Here is an 18,967-nt window from a genome sequence, read left to right on the forward strand (position 1 = left end):
TTCCTGAATTCAGCGATACCGCGGACGCGGAAAAATTTGCAGAATTTGCACCATCGTGCAGAATAATTGTTCGTCCGCGGAAAATCACTTTTCGTGCAGAACACGTGCAGAATTCATAATTTTAGGCCGTGGAATTTGTCTTAAACACCGCAAAATGTTCGATGTTTCTGAATTGTAACATTAAACATGGAATTTTAATAGTGTTTACTTTCCATGCAGTAATAAATAGAAACATAAATCATTTGTTTCTTTTCTTTTAAGTTATTATAGTCTGGACTGGTAACCGCCTCACAGTTACTAGTCTGCGTAACCTGCGTTTGGAACCAGCCTTTAGTTTCTGTCATTGAATCGGAAATTCTCACAAGATAGAGCGCAATGGATTGTGGGGAGATGTTCCGATCGTTGCTCGGTGTGTAGGTTACGGAAACCGACGAAGACGGGTTGTAATTACATTTTGACAGATTCCACATATACGAAATAGGATTCAGCACTTCCATACAATTTAATATAACATAATTATATTAACATATAAGTATCGATTGTTGGAATCGTGATGTTAAGCAACAATATTTAAGTATCACAAATCACATTTAACAAAGAATCCGTAAGCGTAAAAATAGGAGGGTTTTTTCCATATCGTTTCCATTTCAAGTTTTAATGATTCAATCTTCCGGAAGCACCCGTCTGCTTAAAACATAAATCGTCTGCTTTTTCGCGATTTTTAAATAAATCTGTAACATTTTGAACATCTAGTTTTAATTTTAAGTGTTATTTTTTAGTTTTATATGTTGCAGAATTTGCTGCAAAATTCATCACATTTTACCGCAGAATAAGTAAAATTTTACCGCGGAATTTAAAAATGTTTGCCGCGGAATTTACGGGGGAGTGCTTTATGGCCGTGAAACAAAATGAGAGTTATGGGGTATGACCATATTGTTGCCATATACATTCGAATTCTAAGGGCAGCTAAAATTGACTCTCCTGCAACTAGTCTCAGAGGAGCGATGGGGGAGAGAGAGAGTGATGGCCGCCTGTAATGGCGAGGTCTGCTTACCGCATTATCAGTCATTTGTTTTATTAATTTGGATAATTTCTTGAGAGCAATATTTTGTTATTGGTCATTAAGTGCTCAGGCGCGTCTTCAGGAGATGGTTTGGGAATCGAAACCCGTCTTCTACTCTAGGGAGCATGTCATGCCATAGGGTTTTACGTGCACATTCAGAACAAGCTGTTGTAGTGCACGCCTGTCGTGGGCACAAGAGCCGGCCTTGGCCGGCTCCTCCGTCCATGACAGGAAAGGTGGGGGGAGGGGAGAGGAGGGACCGCCTGCACTGGCAGGTGCAAGGGAGCACCAGCAGCCCGATCAAATCGGTAGCAGGCGGGTGGGGGTGGTGGTGGTGCTATGGAATTTGAATGGAGCAGTTAAATGCCAAAGAGAAAAGGGTGCGCAATTTTGATTGAGGGAATTTGGCGCAATTTTGAACGGTCGGTCGAAAGGTAAATGGCCGAGCTAATATAGGTTTTGATATTAGTGAATCGAGAGTAGCATGTGTCGACCCCCCTATAAACTGTGACCTCTAAATTGTTTTGCCTCCAGGGGGCGGACAATCAGCAGTGTGTTGATCTCGGACAGGAGGGAACTAGACTACATCATCATCACAATAACGAAGGGATGACGAAGGCTTTAGGAAGTAAAACGACACGAGATAACGACAGATCAAGGTGACTAGCCATCGATGATGAGCCTATCAAAGTCATTACACAAGAAGATGGCTGGCATATTGTTTACATTTCGGCGGGACGTAGCCTTGAGCTAGATCACTCGCCTGATGCGCTCAAAACATTTTTGTTTTCGGAAGGAAGGAATGTTTTATTTAACGACGTTCTCAACACTTAGTGTGATTGTTCAAGTCCTCCCGTTGAGTCACTGTGACCTGTAAAAACAATTAGTCTCCAGGGGGCGGACAATCAGACAGATTTATTTATTTACGTTTCACAGTGCAAGAATACTAATTCAATAATACATTAATGGAAGTGCACAAACCGCTCCTATAAGGTTATGAGTTAATGGCGTCGGACATAATACTGTTAAGGACTACAGCAACACAGATAATGAGAGAGGAAACCCGCTGTCGTCACGTCAAAGAGTACTTTTTTTATCAACAACAAGGGATCTTTTATATGCATCGTTTTATACAAATGATACAATAGTCCTTCCCACGGTGAACACCTTTTTTCCGCACTATGAAATTTACTACAAGTTATTTATTTCTGAGCCGTCTGATTTGTAAATTGCACACTCAAATAGTTGTTTTGTTTTGGTTATTTCCAACACGTTTACTTTTCTTCTTTCGTCAAACCAAACTGAAATTATTTAAAAAAAAAAAAAAAAAGTTTATAGAATGATGGGACGGACTATAGTAGTACAAACCACGGCCTTTCAAAATGTATTTGTGTTGTTTTATTTTGACACCAGTCATGGAGTACTGGCTAAAACGAGATCCCAGATAGACAATAGATCGATTTTGCATCAGGCCAACGCATTACCACTAGGCTAGGACACGCCTCACGGGAATTAACAGTCAGTAACTTATATATTTTTATCAACTTATTTTAACCACACGCGTGTTTCTTTTCTGTTTTTCTTTCTTTCTTTTTTTCTCTAAAAACGAGATTCGTTTTTTTTTTGTTTTTTTACGACTATGCCAAGCTAGAACCAATTACCTTGCTAGTTACCTGCCAATTAGTTTGATTTGTATTTGTCGGATGTCGGAGGCTTGTTACAGAAATGTCAAGATCCTATATTTAACAAGCAATTTAAGTAGAAAGCACTATAAAACGGAGGGTGGTTTTATTTCATACATTTTATTTATTTGTTTTTGTTTTATGAGTGCAGACTAACCGTAATCAAGAAGATAAGCTAGGCTTAAAACATTAAGGACGGAACGAAATAATGTTTAATTTAACGACGCACGCGCTTAATATATTTTAATTACGATTATATGGCGTCGGGCATATGGCGAAGGATCACACAGATAAAACAAAGGATTAAGAGTACCTTGTTATGCTTGTTCTTTTCTCCCGAACTGTAAAAAAGAAAACAAAACAAAAACGAAACGAAGAACACACAACGAAAGCAAAAAGCATATATACAAACACATATGTATGATGGAGATATTATAGGAAAATAGTTTTGGCACGGTGAATTACCATTAAAAGGTTTTGAATGTAAAGCATCACATCTGATAATAGAAATAGAATGCGTATTTGTTTTACTAATCTCGTGAGCCGTGACACACCAGAACTTTAGAAGCCCCTGTTTCTTCCAGCCAGCTACACCATCGTTCTATTTGTAGAATTTCAGTAATGAAGGAAATGATTTCGTAACAACTAGTACACATTATTAACTTAGCAGGCTGTTAGAAGTTTAGGCACCATACCGCCGTTTGTTGTGTTACAAGACTCGCAGCGTCTTAAATTATAGTCTAGTTTAGGGGGAAAAGTTCTTCATTTAAAAAAAAAAAAAAAAATACTGAAATGCCTTTTCAGATCTCTTTTTGATTACAAGGAAGGAAGGAAATGTTTTGTTTAACGACGCACTCAACACATTTTATATACGGTTATATGGCGTCGGACATATGGTTAAGGACCACACAGATATCGAGAGGAAACCCGCTGTCGCCAATTCATGGGCTACTCTTTTTCGATTAGCAGCAAGGGATCTTTTATATGCACCATCCCACAGACAGGACAGCACATACCACGGACTTTGATATACCAGTCGTGGTGTACTGGCTGGAAGGAGAAATAGCCTAATGGGCCCACCAAAGGGGATCGATCCCAGACCGACCGCGCACTAAGCGAACGCTGTACCACTGAGCGCACTAAGCGAACGCTGTACCACTGAGCGCACTAAGCGAACGCTGTACCACTGAGCGCACTAAGCGAACGCTGTACCACTGAGCTACGCCCCGCCCCTCTTTTTAATTGCAAGTACGTGGACCGTAGCTGTATTTAATTAACACCCTGGCTTGAATATATTTCTAGTACTAAATGATAACAACAGCACAAATGATATGCTGTCATTTACTAGTATACACAGCAAAATGAGGCGGTGCTCTAGCAGTGTGGAAAACTAAAATATGTTCCTATTGTATGTCGATGTGTTGCATGGAAGATACGAATACATATTCATGGGTAGAAATTGTATTGAAATGTTTGCAAAAGCGATTGGTGGTATGCAACCTTTAACTCCATGTCAATATTATGTGGCTTGTAAGACCATTTACTGACAATTGTGACTTTAGGAGTGGTTGGTGCTGAGTTCGCATCTGATTACCGTCTCGGGGCGGAATTTAGCTACCAATAGGGCTTGGGTGGTAGTTGCGAACCCCATGGTCACACTGTGTTTTCCCCTATCTTAACCAGGGCCCTTCAACAGATGTATCAAATGTTATGGTATGTGCTGTCCTGCATGTGAGAAAGTGTATATAAAAGACCCCTTGCTGATAATGGAAACAAGTAGGTAGCCTCCTCTGGTCGACGTGTCAGAATGACCAAATGTTTGATATCCAGTAGCCGATGATTAATAAATCACTGTACTCTTAGAGTAGTGGTGTCGATAAATCAAACAAACATGTCTTCTTCTAAGAGTGAGTTTTAATGGCTTAGGGAGGCGATTCAAGGCCAATATGTCGAGTTCTCTCTCTCGTCAACATCACCAACGAAATATTAACAGGTAACTGTCTTTCTGTCAAATACTTACACTTACATTTCTTCGGATGAGATATTCTGTGCGCATCCGTGTGCGCACTCAGACGTGCCATTGTTTCCGACGCTATCCAGAAAGGTTTCGAGGGTCTGTAGTCCTACTGGCGCGCTCTACGAGTGGCAGTGCTCCTAAGTGGGAGTGGAAACCATCCATCGTGGTCAAGACCAGGGCCCGTGCGTATAATATGTTTTAGAGTCTCAAATAATGAAATTTGTATGGCGTTGCCATGACGATAAAGTCCCATACTCTATTAGAGTCTTGAGTTTTATAAACGCTACGCCAGCTCACAGTCTGTAAATCACGTGACAATGATTCATGGCTACATACTCATCACAAAAAAAAGAAGAAAAAGAAACAGAAAATCACCACAAAATGAACCACAAAAACTAAGACGCACCTAACCCCCTCCCCCCAAAACCCCCTCACAACAATAACAAAACAAATCACCACAAAACAACAACAAAATCCTCATAACACACACACACAAAACCAACAAACAGTTGTCAGTCAAGATGAGGTTCACATTCAAACATATTTTTGGTAGCAAATAATGTTTATTTTATTTTATTCTGTTTGTTGTGAATATTAAAGCATCAACTAACAACAAACGCCCGCGCCCATCCACCCACCCACTACATGCTACCATCTCTACACCAGGGCGGGACGTAGACCAGTGGTAAAGCGTTCGCTTGATGCGCGGTCGGTCTAGGATCGATCCCCGTCGGTGGACCCATTGGACTATTTTTCGTTCCAGCCAGTGCTCCACAACTGGTTTAACAAAGGCCGTGGTATGTACTATCCTGTCTGTGGTTTGGTGCATATAAAAAATCCCTTGCTGCTAATCGAAAAGAGTAGTCCCTGAAGTGGCGACAGCGGGTTTCCTCTCTCAATATCTGTGTGGTCCTTAATGTTTGACGCCATATAACCGTAAATAAAATGTGTTGAGTGGGTCGTTAAATAAAACATTTCCTTCTTTTTCCATCTCTACACTGAAGTAAAGCTTACCGCACACGAGATCTACCACGTGAGCCAAAAGCCTCAAGTCACGTTTTGCTCAGCTGATAACTCTCGTTGTTGGTGGGCTTAAGGTTCCAGCAATACACCGCCTGCACTTTGAAAGGATCTCGATGAAGAACTTATGCGAAAAATTGAGATTCGACGATTATCGCTTCACAAATAAACTGACAAATTTATGTCATGGATGTCCAATAGCACTGAATACATTGGAGATGTTTCAGATAGTTAGAGAGAGAGAGAGAGAGAGAGAGAGAGAGAGAGAGAGAGAGAGAGAGAGAGAGAGAGAGAGAGAGAGAGAGAGAGAGAGAGAGAGAGAGAGAGAGAGAGAGAGACACACACACACATACACACGTCAGTGTGTTTGTCTTACACATCTACACTTAACCGCTGTATCTCGCTCTGTGTGGATGGGAGCCAGTGTCAGTGTGCGAACCTGGTACCTTTTAGTCTTAAGTCCAATGGCTTAACCACTATACCAGATATATACTATATCACTGTCGAAGCAACGATAGTTTGCAGCCCGGAGTCCAATCTTTATAATCTTATGTCGATGATTACAGTGCTTTTGTTTTGCTTGTTCATACATATTTTCAGAATTATATCCAATTAAAGTTCATGCACGTTGTTCTGGACACAAACCTCAGGTATCTGGACTGTATGTTCAGGGCAGTGGGTTAGTGGTTGGTTGTTAGGGAGAGAGAAGTCAGTGCAGTGACCTTTCACCACTTACCCATTGAGTCGGTAAACTCGCTCTGGGTGGGAGCCGGGACCGGGATACGAACCCAGTACCTACCAGCTTTAAGACCGTTAGCTTAACAACTATGCCACCAAGACCAATACAACAACACATATATTATTGCCAAGACGAGACACGGACTTTTATTCTCTTAAGACTGCACTTAGTGCATTATGGAGGAACTATAAACAAAACTAATTTAGAAAGTGTTTTCTGTAGTAGTACTGGACATATTTTGATTTCTATTACCACTGAAGAATCACCCCTCTCAGTGACAATTTGTAAAATTCTACATAGTTTACACAAAAGCAACTTTTTAGTTGTAGAGAATGAATAGTAAAACGTAATTACACTTGCTCTATTTGTATAGTAATTAGGTATATACTCATTTCTCTCAGTACAGAGATAAAGATGTCCAATTAAAAATGTAATGGCACTCATCACCAACATCAGATTTGCATCAGTAACATATTCCATTTTCTCTCTCCATATTAACTCATCTACCGATAAGTTTGAATCCCAGCGTCAAGTGTTGTATAGTAATTAGGTAAGAACTCATTTCTCTCATTAGAATAAGATGTACAATGGGAAAATGTAATGGAACTCATCACCAACAGCAGCATAGCATCTTCTGTTGTCTCTCCCTATATTAAACCATCAGCCGGTAAGTTTGAATCCCAGCGTCCAGTACTTGTGATCTTATGTCGATAATTAGCAGTGCTTGGCCGAAACGTTCATCTCGTCAGACAGCGACTAACAAACCGATGCCATGATCTGTAATTGGCGCTAAACGACTGCCCCGGAACCGTCGTGTTCGGGGAATTCCGCCAGGCAAAGACGAAATTTATCGGTAATTTTGCCGAGATGCTTCCTCCATTACCGGATCACGGGAATGCATTATTCAACCAAGAATCGCCGACAAGTACACACCATGGCGTCCAGCGGGACAATTCGCTAATTACGACTTGTCGGCTAGAAGGACTCTGGTAATAGTGTGCTCTTGTTTATAACAGAGTCTAGAAGCACTGTTTAGCGTTAAATCACCGCCAGTAATTGAAAAGGTATTCAATGCTTCTCAGAATAGCAGTCCAGTGCAACTTTCGTCCCGCGCTCTTATCGAGGAATTGTAAACTTAACACGGCATGCGAAATGACGTTAGGGACGTTTAGAGATGGTGTTTGCGATTACAGTTGGTGTGTCTTTAAATAATGAGATAATGAGAGAGAGAGAGAGAGAGAGAGAGAGAGAGAGAGAGAGAGAGAGAGAGAGAGAGAGAGAGAGAGAGAGAGAGTGGGGTGGGGGTGGGGGGTGGGGGGAGGTCGCAGTTGAACATGTTTCAGAAACTTGAACTACAAAACATGGTCATAGATAGTACAGTTATAACCGATGTTAAGCTTACATTTTTTTGTGTGACATATTCTGAAAAATGACAATAGATGAAAATGCCAAAAGGTATTTAATGCTTCCCGGAATAGTATTCCAATGCTACTTTGGTTATTCGTCCTTATAAAAATGCTCATCACCGTACTGAATGCTAATTACCGTCTTTTATTGCAGATTGTGAAAATGCTCATCCCTATACTGATATACTGAATGCTAATTACCGTCTTGTATTGCAGATTGTGAAAATGCTCATCACCGTACTGAATGCTAATTACCGTCTTGTATTGCAGATTGTGAAAATGCTCATCACCGTACTGAATGCTATATTACCGTCTTGTATTGCAGATTGTGAAAATGCTCATCACCGTACTGAATGGTAATTACCGTCTTGTATTGCAGATTGTGAAAATGCTCATCACCGTACTGAATGGTAATTACCGTCTTGTATTGCAGATTGTGAAAATGCTCATCACCGTACAGAATGCTAATTACCGTCTTGTATTGCAGATTGTGAAAATGCTCACCACCGTACTGAATGCTATATTACCGTCTTGTATTGCAGATTGTGAAAATGCTCATCACCGTACAGAATGCTAATTACCGTCTTGTATTGCAGATTGTGAAAATGCTCATCACCGTGGTGCTGATGTTTGGCATGTGCTGGCTGCCTATTCATCTCTTCTTTTTGCTGGACGCGTTCGCACCGAACACCGTACCACACGAACACAAAGAAGCATTGTACTGGGGTTGTCACTGGCTGTCCATGGCCAACAGTTTCGTAAATCCAGTCATCTACGGCTTTATGAACGATAGTTTTAGAGTAAGTATTGTCTATAATGTAACAGCGGGTTTATGAACGATAGTTTTAGAGTAAGTATTGTCTATAATGTAACAGCGGGTTTATGAACGATAGTTTTAGAGTAAGTATTGTCTATAATGTAACAGCTTCGTTAATCCATACATCTACGAGTTTATGAACGATGGCTTTAGAGTAAGTATTGTCTATTATTATCCACATCTTTCAATATAACCGAGTTAATGATAATCATACAAAACACACGTGTAATGACGTACATTTGGGGAAGCGACGTCATGACATGGCGTTGTTTTTCTCCAATCCTAGCTCAGACTTTGAATGTGAACTATGACTTCATTTCGTCGGCTCTTTCTAGTTGTGGTTGAAACATTTTGGACTGTCCTTGTTATTCATAAAAAAAACTAATAAACAATAATAATATGGATAATAAAAAAAAGTATTACACTCGCGTGTGAGTCGTACTGATTTTACGAAACTCGTGTCAGGATTCATGTACTACTCTCCTTCTCGCCCGAGCAATACAAGATTCCTGACACTCGTTTCGTAAAATTAGTACGACACACAAGCTCGTATAATAATGTTATAATAATCTATTAATGTAAAATTGGGTTTGTGAACGATACTTGCAGATTAAGTATTGTCAGTAATGTAACAGCGGGTTTGCGAACGATACTTGTAGAGTAAGTATTGTCAGTAATATAACAGCGGGTTTGCGAACGATACTTGTAGAGTAAGTATTGTCTGGAACGATACTTGTAGAGTAAGTATTGTCTGTAATGTAACAGCGGGTTTGCGAACGATACTTGTAGAGTAAGTATTGTCTGTAATGTAACAGCGGGTTTGCGAACGATACTTGTAGAGTAAGTAGTGTCTGTAATGTAACAGCGGGTTTACGAACGATACTTGTAGAGTAAGTAATGTCTGTAATGTAACAGCGGGTTTGCGAACGATACTTTTAGAGTAAGTATTGTCTATAATGTAACAGCGGGTTTGTGAACGATAATTTCAGAGTAAGTATTGTCTATAATGTAACAGCGGGTTTGTGAACGATAATTTCAGTGTAAATATTGCCTGTAATGTAACAGCGGATTTGCGAAAGATACTTGTAGAGTATGTAATGTCTGTAATGTAACAGCGGGTTTGCGAACGATACTTTTAGAGTAAGTATTGTCTGTAATGTAACAGCGGGTTTGTGAACGATAATTGTAGAGTAAGTATTGTCTGTAATGTAACAGCGGGTTTGTGAACGATAATTTCAGAGTAAGTATTGTCTATAATGTAACAGCGGGTTTGTGAACGATAATTTCAGTGTAAATATTGCCTGTAATGTAACAGCGGGTTTGTGAACGATACTTTTAGAATAAGATTTGTCTATAATGTAACAGCGGGTTTATGAACGATAACTTTAGAGTAAGTATTGTCAGTAAAACAAAAGCGGCTTTATGAACGATATAGTGGATGCGGTGCGTGTGATGCGCCTGCGACTTGCGTTTTGGGCATACATATCATTTGCGTTCCGGCTGGGCTGAAGCTGTGGGTAACAGTTGGACTGTTCCAAATTGAACCGTGAAAGTTTATTTTTGTTTAACGACACCACTAGAATATATTGATTTACTAATCATCGACTGTTGGATGTCAAACGTTTAATTATTTTGACACGAAATCTTAGAGGAAACCTGTTCCTTTTTTGCATTAGCAGCAAGTGATCTTGTATATCACTTTTCTACGGGACAGCCTTTGATGTACTAGTCGTAGGGCATTGGTTAGGACGTGGGGAGGGGATTCAATATGAAAATGGGTCCATTGACGTGGTTAGATCCTACAAAGCAAGCAGTTCAGTTGAACGCTCTACCGACTGAACTAAATCCCGTCCCCAGTTGTAAGTACAATGTTGCACTAAGAATACTACACGTGAGTTCTTAATTTTGTCCACAATTATCGCTTATCGTGTAGGGGGATGTTTCTCAGTGGTCAAGCGTTCGGCTAAAGTGCGAGAGGTCGTAGAATCGATCGCCATCAGTGGACTCAGGTTGTTTCCCGTTTCAACCAATGCTCCACAACGTACATCAAAGACTATGGTTTGTGCTCTCCTGTCTATGAGATCAAAAGTGTATAATAAAGACCCCTTTCTGCTTTATTGTTATTAACGACACCGAAAAACACTCAGGAAATATACCTCTCTCTCTCTCTCTCTCTCTCTCTCTCTCTCTCTCTCTCTCTCTCTCTCTCTCTCTCTCTCCTCTCCTCTCTATGTGTCTCTGTTTCTGCCTGTCTGTTCGTCTCTCTCTCTCTCTCTCTCTCTCTCTCTCTCTCTCTCTCTCTCTCTCTCTCTCTCTCTCTCTCTCTCTCTCTCTCTCTCTCTCTCTCTCTCTCTCTCTCTCTCTCTCTCTCTCCCCCCCCCCCCAAATATCGAAATAGTCATAAGTGAGACAGCAAATCACCATAGTTTAAAATATGCTGAGGTGTCGTTAAACAAATATTCCTTTCCTTTCCTCTCTTCATATGTTGCAAATTTCTTTGTTTCATCGGGTCTGACACCACCTTCTGTAATGGTGTTGGATGTTTTTCTTTCTACATTTAAATTGCGTGAAAAACATGTTGTCAGTACAGACAGTTAGTAAAAAAACGCCGGTGTTGCGCCGGTCAAGGTTAAACATTTAAAGAAAAAACAAAAAACAAATCTGTCTAAAGACATCGCCCCCTAAGTTAAAGCGTGTTTCTGGATTGAATCATTTAGCATTGAAAACTGCGGCTAATTCCTTGTCCGTCGATAAAGCACACACACGAAGTCTCCCGAGGGACTTCTCCAGATGGACTGGCAGTGTCTCAAACCAGATTACGTTCGTGCCTTTCCGGGTTAATTCGGCTCACAAGTCTCCCCAGAAGCAGACGACATATTGCAGGGCCTGACAAATAGGACTGGAAGGAGACACGCACGTTCCGGTGGCGCGAGGGGATTCGCGCCAATTTCGTATCTCTTTAACCACATCATTTGGATGAGTGCTAGTTCATTCAAACACAGCAGTGCAGAATTACCCAGAGAGTAGGACCAAATAAATCGCTTTGGTGCCACATTTTTAGATTGAGATGCAGAAATAGATAACGCGTTCGTAAGCGTGAGTTTACGCCATATTGAATTTTATTATGCGCAGCGTAACTTATTTGAATTCGCAATGCCTTGGCTACAATATATTGGAGACTCTTCCGATGGTTTAGTTCATATGGTCCTAAAATGAAGCTATTTGTATGTATGCATTTTGGGGGTTATTGTTTTATGTCATACAGTAATGTGTATAACCTCTAATAGGAATGGAGTAAAGTAGGACGTCATTTATATTTTCTGTCACAGCCTCAATGTTTAAAAAATGTAGGTTTTAAAAGTCATAAATGGTGAATTACTCCCGACGTCCCGGAATGTGGCGTTATTGAAATCAACGCTGTAATAAACATTTCCAGGAGTCACGTGATTGCACGTAAACAAATACGTCACCATACGCCATCTGTCCCGGATCAGGCTTCTGGCTATCCAGAGACGGGATCCGGGACAGACATGCTCGAAACCTTAGTGGTATATGAGCATGACAAAATTATCCGCTCCGCACCATACGTCAACTTAAACATACAATGAAATTAATATGTCTGCTGCAGATCCATTTTTGCTAACTGTTGTGAGTATTGTAATGGTCACGGGGAACTGGTTGAAATGAGAAGATCAAGTTAGGACGAGATGACCTACAACATCTCCATTGATCGAAACTCTGCTCCTTCTTAGCATACTGTCTGATAAAGTACTTGATCTCTCGTAAACAGATTTAAACGTTGACCCGCTGAATGCCCTTCCCCCATTACTACAAAAGACAAAAACCCCAAAACCCCACCCAATAACAAATAAATAAATAAATAAATACCCCCCCACAAAAAAAACCATGCATTAAACGTGTTCAGGGGCGGGACGTAGCCCAGTGGTAAAGCGCTCGCTTGATGCGCGGATCGTCTAGGATCGACCCCCGTCGGTGGGCCCATCGAGCTATTTCTCGTTCTAGCCAGTGCACCACGACTGGTATATCAAAGACCGTGGCATGTGCTGTCATGTTTGTGGAATGGTGCATATAAAAGATCCCTTGCTGCATTAGGAAAAATGTAGCTGGTTTGCTTTGATGACTACGTGTCAGAATTACCAAATTTTTGGCATGATTAATTAATCAATGTGTTCTAGTGGCGTTGTTAAACAAAACAAACTTTAAACAAAAAATGTGTTCAGGCCTGTAGGAACCGAGGGACTTTTTTTCCTACTCAATATAAATAATTGTAAAAATACGGTTTGTACCCCCTTCCCCTTCCCCTTTGAAATTCTATCTCCAACCCCACTCCAAACATCGTACCTATGGGTCTAGTATCCCGTAATATACAGCAATCAGTAGCTACATAGGTGCGGATTTTATAATGTGTGTGTGTTTGTGTGTGCGCGTGCGTGTGTGCGTGTGTGTGCGTGTGTGTGTGTGTGGCGGGGGAGAGGGGTGGCGTAACAAAGTATAACAAGTAATGTAGCTCTATGACTTTGGTAAAAAAAAACCCGACCTCTTCAAATACAGTGGCAGAATTAATTACTTGATCAAATTTGGAGGTGCACGTGTGACAAACAGACAAACATTTTGCACTTAATTCTTTACCTTATAAATAATGATTGTTCCTCTTTCTTCTTTTTCCAGGCTGATCTAAAACACATATTCTACAGTCTGCCGTGCCACTCCAGCTCACTAACATACAGGCCCGGGGCGAGGCGCTGGAAGACTTCGGACAACGTGCGGGATATATCATACTCTCCAGCCTTGAGCGAGCCGAAACCCGTGAGCTTCTGTCTGACACAACGCGACAAAGACAGACTCTGGCAGAACGGGGCGCACCACTCCCTGCCCCTCCGATGTTACCTCCAACCACACTCATTGCCCTGACACCACCAGCAGGGCGGTTCACGCTTACCTTCAACAAGTGCTTCTTCTGCAGGCCGACTAGGAACAAGAACTAAGCAGAAGCCATCAACACGTGCTTATCAAGACGTCAGTGTTAAAAAACAAAATCTAGACAGCCATCATCAATGGACCCAGAAACCGCGAGCCTGGATATGAGAATAAGGGTTTAAAAGTGCTTGTGTCCGTTCTTGGTTCAAACATAGAGATATATACTGGACGTCAGGAGCACCAGTTGATTTATCGTCTTGACTATTTTTTTAAACAAGAGCGAATCAAGTGTGTGCGATTGACCGCGATTTCACTTCGTCCATGCAGCAAAGTGCAGAAATTAGAATTAGAATCAGTGAGGCAATACAAACTGCTGACCTGTAACTGCGTGTAAAGTGAAAACAAATTACACACTTTATATATTGATATATTCTATTTTCTCAAAACGTGTGTGGCTATGCGGATGTATTGGATTGGAGGCCTTATGGCAAATTCTGTGCAGACACAAAGATACACAGATGACTATTATAGGTCACGTGGGTCACGTGGGTCTCCATGTGTTATAAAATGAATATGAAAAAACGATGTCAAAGACTGAAGAAAATGCAGGACAGCCTGTCTCCTAATCCACTGTCATCTGTGTGAGATGATGCACGGAATGATAACCAAGTGATACACTAAACGGTATACAAATCAGTCAAATACAGTGAATATGTTCATACATGTATTAAAACACAGAAATCATACACCGGATATTAAACTGAATAATGACGAGAATCCTGCATAAAATGATACACAAATATAGAAAATGAATTGATACAGCAAATAGTACACTGGTTAAACGAACTGATACAGCAAATAGTACACTGGATAAACGAACTGATACAAGAATGGTACACCAAATAAATAAATTAATACAGCATATAGTACACTGGATGAATGCACTGATACAGGAATGATACACCAGATGAATGAATTCATACAGCAAATGGTACACTGGATAAATGAATTGATACAACAAATAATACACCGGACAAAGGAATTGATACAACAAATGGTACACTGGATAAATCAATTCAAACAGCAAATGGTACACTGGGTACATGAATTGATACACCAATGGTACACCGAATGAATGAATTCATACAACAAATGGTACACTGGATAAAGGAATTGAATCAACAAATGATACACCGGATATGTTTATAGGTATAGGTAACCAAAGATATACAAGTGTAATAATGATACGAGTGGTACACCACAATAAACAAAATTACAAACGGAAGAATGTCGTCGACTGTTACATTGAATCATGAACTGAATGCTACATAAAACAATAATTTAATAATGATACAAAGATACACATATTCCAACAGATCAGAATTAAATGTGTAGCCCCCCCCCCCCCTCCCCGCCACAAGCCAACATCTGATGTATGGTATGATGTTTTGCTCATGGATAAACAAAACCTTTCGAAACAGGTTTCTTATCTATAGACCACTGTCTCTATAGAGAATGAAATGTCTGTGTGATTCAAATGATCATATTAGTGTCTTAATGATAAACCTAACCAGATGTTGCAGATTCATTGCAGGAAAAATCGTTTTAATCAGATTCAATACAGCAAACAGTTTGTAATCAGATTCAGAACAGAAAAACAGTTCGTAGTCAAATTCAGAACAGAAAAACAGTTTGTAATCAGATTCAGAACAGAAAAACAGTTTATAATCAGATTCAGAACAGAAATACAATTTGTAATCAGATTCAGAAAAAAGAGTTTGTAATCAGATTTATTACAGGAGATATTTTGTAATATATGTTTAGCAGAAATGTGCTTGGATAATATGCTTGTTCTATAGCGACATAATATGGAATTTGGTTCAAGCTGCCAGAGCTTAGACTGATTGGACAATGTAAAAGTTGAACATGGAAAGAAGGTTGGCGTGGTGATGTCCGTAACGAAATAAGTGCAATATAAAGATATGGTTCACCCAAAAGCCTCAGGAAAAACGTTTTTCGCCATGGATCCAGGATAGCAATATTTTCAAACACTAAACTGATGGATTCACGTTTGGATATACTTTCTCAATGATATGATACGTAGTTTGGAATTACCGACAAAGAGCATAACCGGATTGTCAAACAGAATTTCAGAACTGGATCATCATGGGGAAAGATCCCAAGGCAAGAACTATTGTAAACTGGGCCAAGTCTAGCAGCATTGTTAGAATCATTTGGTATATGCTAGAATCAACGTGACACCTTTGATTCTTTTCACAGCTCCTGAAAGTGCTTAAAACTTTGAATCTCTGTTAGTCTAGAAACGAACCTGCTCAAATGTCCATCGCAGATTTGCGGCCAACTGTGTTAAGAGACCACTTTAATATTAACGTGAAACATGGCTTATTATATATCACCAGTATTGAGCTCCAACAATGATTCCAGAGGTTATTTTTCACATCACTTCTTTTCACAAGACATACTTCATAGTCACAGTCATAATTACGAACATATTATAATAATGGTTAAAGGAAAAATTAGTTTATGTTTAACTACACATAATTTATTAATCACCGGCTATTGGATGTCACATATTTGGTAAGAAACATTGGGAACAAAATCGCTACATTTTCCCTCTAAAACTATAATATAATTATGTTACAAGTACCAAATGTTTGTCATTCAGTATCCGATGATTAATAAAGCAGTGTTCTCTAGTGGTGTCGTTAAACAAAATAAACTTTATCTTATAACATATGTTACAGCACATTGACTGATTCGCAATGGAAAGACAATCGCTTTGATAAAATAAAATATATTTCGTTGTGTAAGAACACTAATAACACCTCTAAAACACCAACCAAAGTAAATATATGTTTGTACGGAATATCAATAGTTTCAGCTACTAAAAGGAAAAACACATCTCCTTCGCTTTGTGTCCACAGACCAGTACATCTGACACCTCTGTGACATCGGTTAGTGGACTTGATCATAGTTAAGCAAAACAAACATTTGATGACTTACAACGAATGCGATTCTGAAATCCATTACTATATCGATATTGAAGGTAAACAAATATTACCTTGTTTTATCATGGTTGTAATTATTACAATATAGCAGAACACGAATATAACGCAATATAATATATTATAGTCCTCGCCATGGATATATGTTTTAGTAATAAAATTGTTGAACGTTATTTAACACAAAGCTAAATTTGCTGTGTTTTTCGTTCTTTCTTCATGGATGTAGAATGGATTCACTGGGTTTCTTTTCAGAATGTTTCGATAATCTGAACAACTAAATTATTAAGATATTCAAGCAATATCTGTATTTTGAATGGACGCGGATTCAAAGACTGCTCGGGTAAGCTCTCCTAGATCTCCTCAGTTCCCCATAAAAATGGTTGTGTTCAACGAATGTATATGCAATAAAAACACGTTTATTCGTGGTAGTCTAATTTTCGTAAAATTCGTGGACTAGTGCAGTCAACGAATTTGAGAGCACAACGAAAATGTAATACATGTGTACTATAATACGAATTTATGATACTATCTTTTCGATCCAAACATTTAAATATCCAACTAAATGTGCTCTGTAACAAAACCATGGAATTTAAGCCCACAAAAATGAAAGATTACACAGTAATCAAATGGCTGCTCCGTTTTAACCCACTCCCTCCCCCCCCCCCCCCCACCAACAAAAATGTAGCATCTGTACATGGAAACACAGAACCAAAACGTTTAGTCAACACATGTATTGGCAATACGTACGCTGACCTTGTAATAATCTTCCCAGTGATCCCTATTGGCGTTTAGTGTCATCTGAAAGCACGTTGACCGTGAACTAATCTTACAATTCATCAATAATGAATTTAAGTGCCGTCTGAAAGATTTAGCATCCACTAAACAGTTTTAATGATTTGGCGTTCAATGTTAGGGATCCATCCACACCCGTACCCCATCGCGCATGTAACTTGAATTTAGGGCGGGGGCGGGTGCGGGTGGGTGGGCGACATGAACAATTGCCCCTCTGGAAAATGATAAATTCTCAAATTTACATCAGTATTTACAATTTGGAACATCACGTCCTTACCAACTTCTCCAACCACTGTTTTGAATAAATCTAGGGGAATGCTGTATTACTCATCTCGTTTTCTCAGTCGTCATAATCTAATGTTTTAAAGCCAATTCAACTGTTAAAAATTACAATATCAATACTTGCCACTTTGAATATTCATCCGTAAACGGACTAGATATTACCTAGGATTTTCCAGAAATAATAAAATGGACAGCAGGAAGATGATCATTATTTGACTATGGCTGGTGCATTTGCTGAATACGTTTGTAAAATACAGATGAAGTTAAGGTGTTAGATTTATTATAGCTGGTGGGACAAAGGTCTCACTACACCGTTGCCATCTGCCATTGAACACCATGTTAAAATGCCCAACTTCACGTGAAGATTGCCAACAAAACGGGTTCTCGTTGGCACTAACAACATACACCATTGCGAACATACATTATATAAGCATTTTCACTCCAAAATTGAGATCATTTCCGTCTCATTTTTTTTTTTTGCTATATGACTGGATCTGGCTGTAGTACCGGTCCGAACAGGTAGTTTAGGAACAGCCGCCTCTTCCACTGTACACCCATGTCCCAAAAGATTAATGCACACTGTTACAAAATAACATGGAAAAAATCCAGCCAGAAGGCTTACCATTGAAACAAAAAATGTTTTAATTCTTCCCCAGTTACTAGAAGTGAATATGTGAACCACAACATATGTCACAATTAGGAACTATAGTGGACCGTCATCAATCAACTCTTACCCGGAAGTCAACTATGTAGTGAGACCAGAGTTTACTTTCGCCATTGTCGTGTGATACTTTCATGAATATCGTTAAACACGACGCTATATTTGTTCTTTTGCACACAATTCGTTTCGATTGCTGACAATAATAACACTTTTAAATAAAACTGCTGAAATAAGCAATGCAACCGCCTATCCAAGCTGCACACATATAACACGTTAGACATCTTACATTTAATCTAAAAACAAGAAAATGGAACATCACAAGATATTGAAAATTAATTGTACTCTATATCAAATGAACGCTAATTATAAAAATATATTAATTTCTTTGAAATAAATAATAGTAATGACACAAATAGGCACTATTACATATTCGACTAATTAGAACTCCTGCTATTTTTACTCCGTAAATATTTTGATTCCGTAAACATATTTTCACTAGATGTAAATATTTTCAATTTCGACTA

General features: G+C 39.5%; 1 protein-coding gene across 1 annotated transcript in view; it reads left to right on the plus strand.

Moving 5' to 3' along the window:
• The window catches only part of LOC121380138 (substance-P receptor-like), a 69,973-nt gene extending 53,075 nt beyond the window's left edge, over positions 1 to 16,898 (plus strand). Inside the window, exons 3-4 of the mRNA XM_041508922.1 lie at positions 8,524 to 8,727; positions 13,434 to 16,898. Of these exons, the coding sequence (XP_041364856.1) occupies positions 8,524 to 8,727; positions 13,434 to 13,676 (447 nt within the window). The 3' untranslated portion in view covers positions 13,677 to 16,898. The remainder of the gene's footprint in view (positions 1 to 8,523; positions 8,728 to 13,433) is intronic.
• Positions 16,899 to 18,967: the final 2,069 nt, after the last annotated feature.

This window comes from Gigantopelta aegis, chromosome 8 (assembly GCF_016097555.1).
Source record: "Gigantopelta aegis isolate Gae_Host chromosome 8, Gae_host_genome, whole genome shotgun sequence".
In the NCBI taxonomy this organism is placed as follows: Eukaryota; Metazoa; Mollusca; class Gastropoda; order Neomphalida; family Peltospiridae; genus Gigantopelta; species Gigantopelta aegis.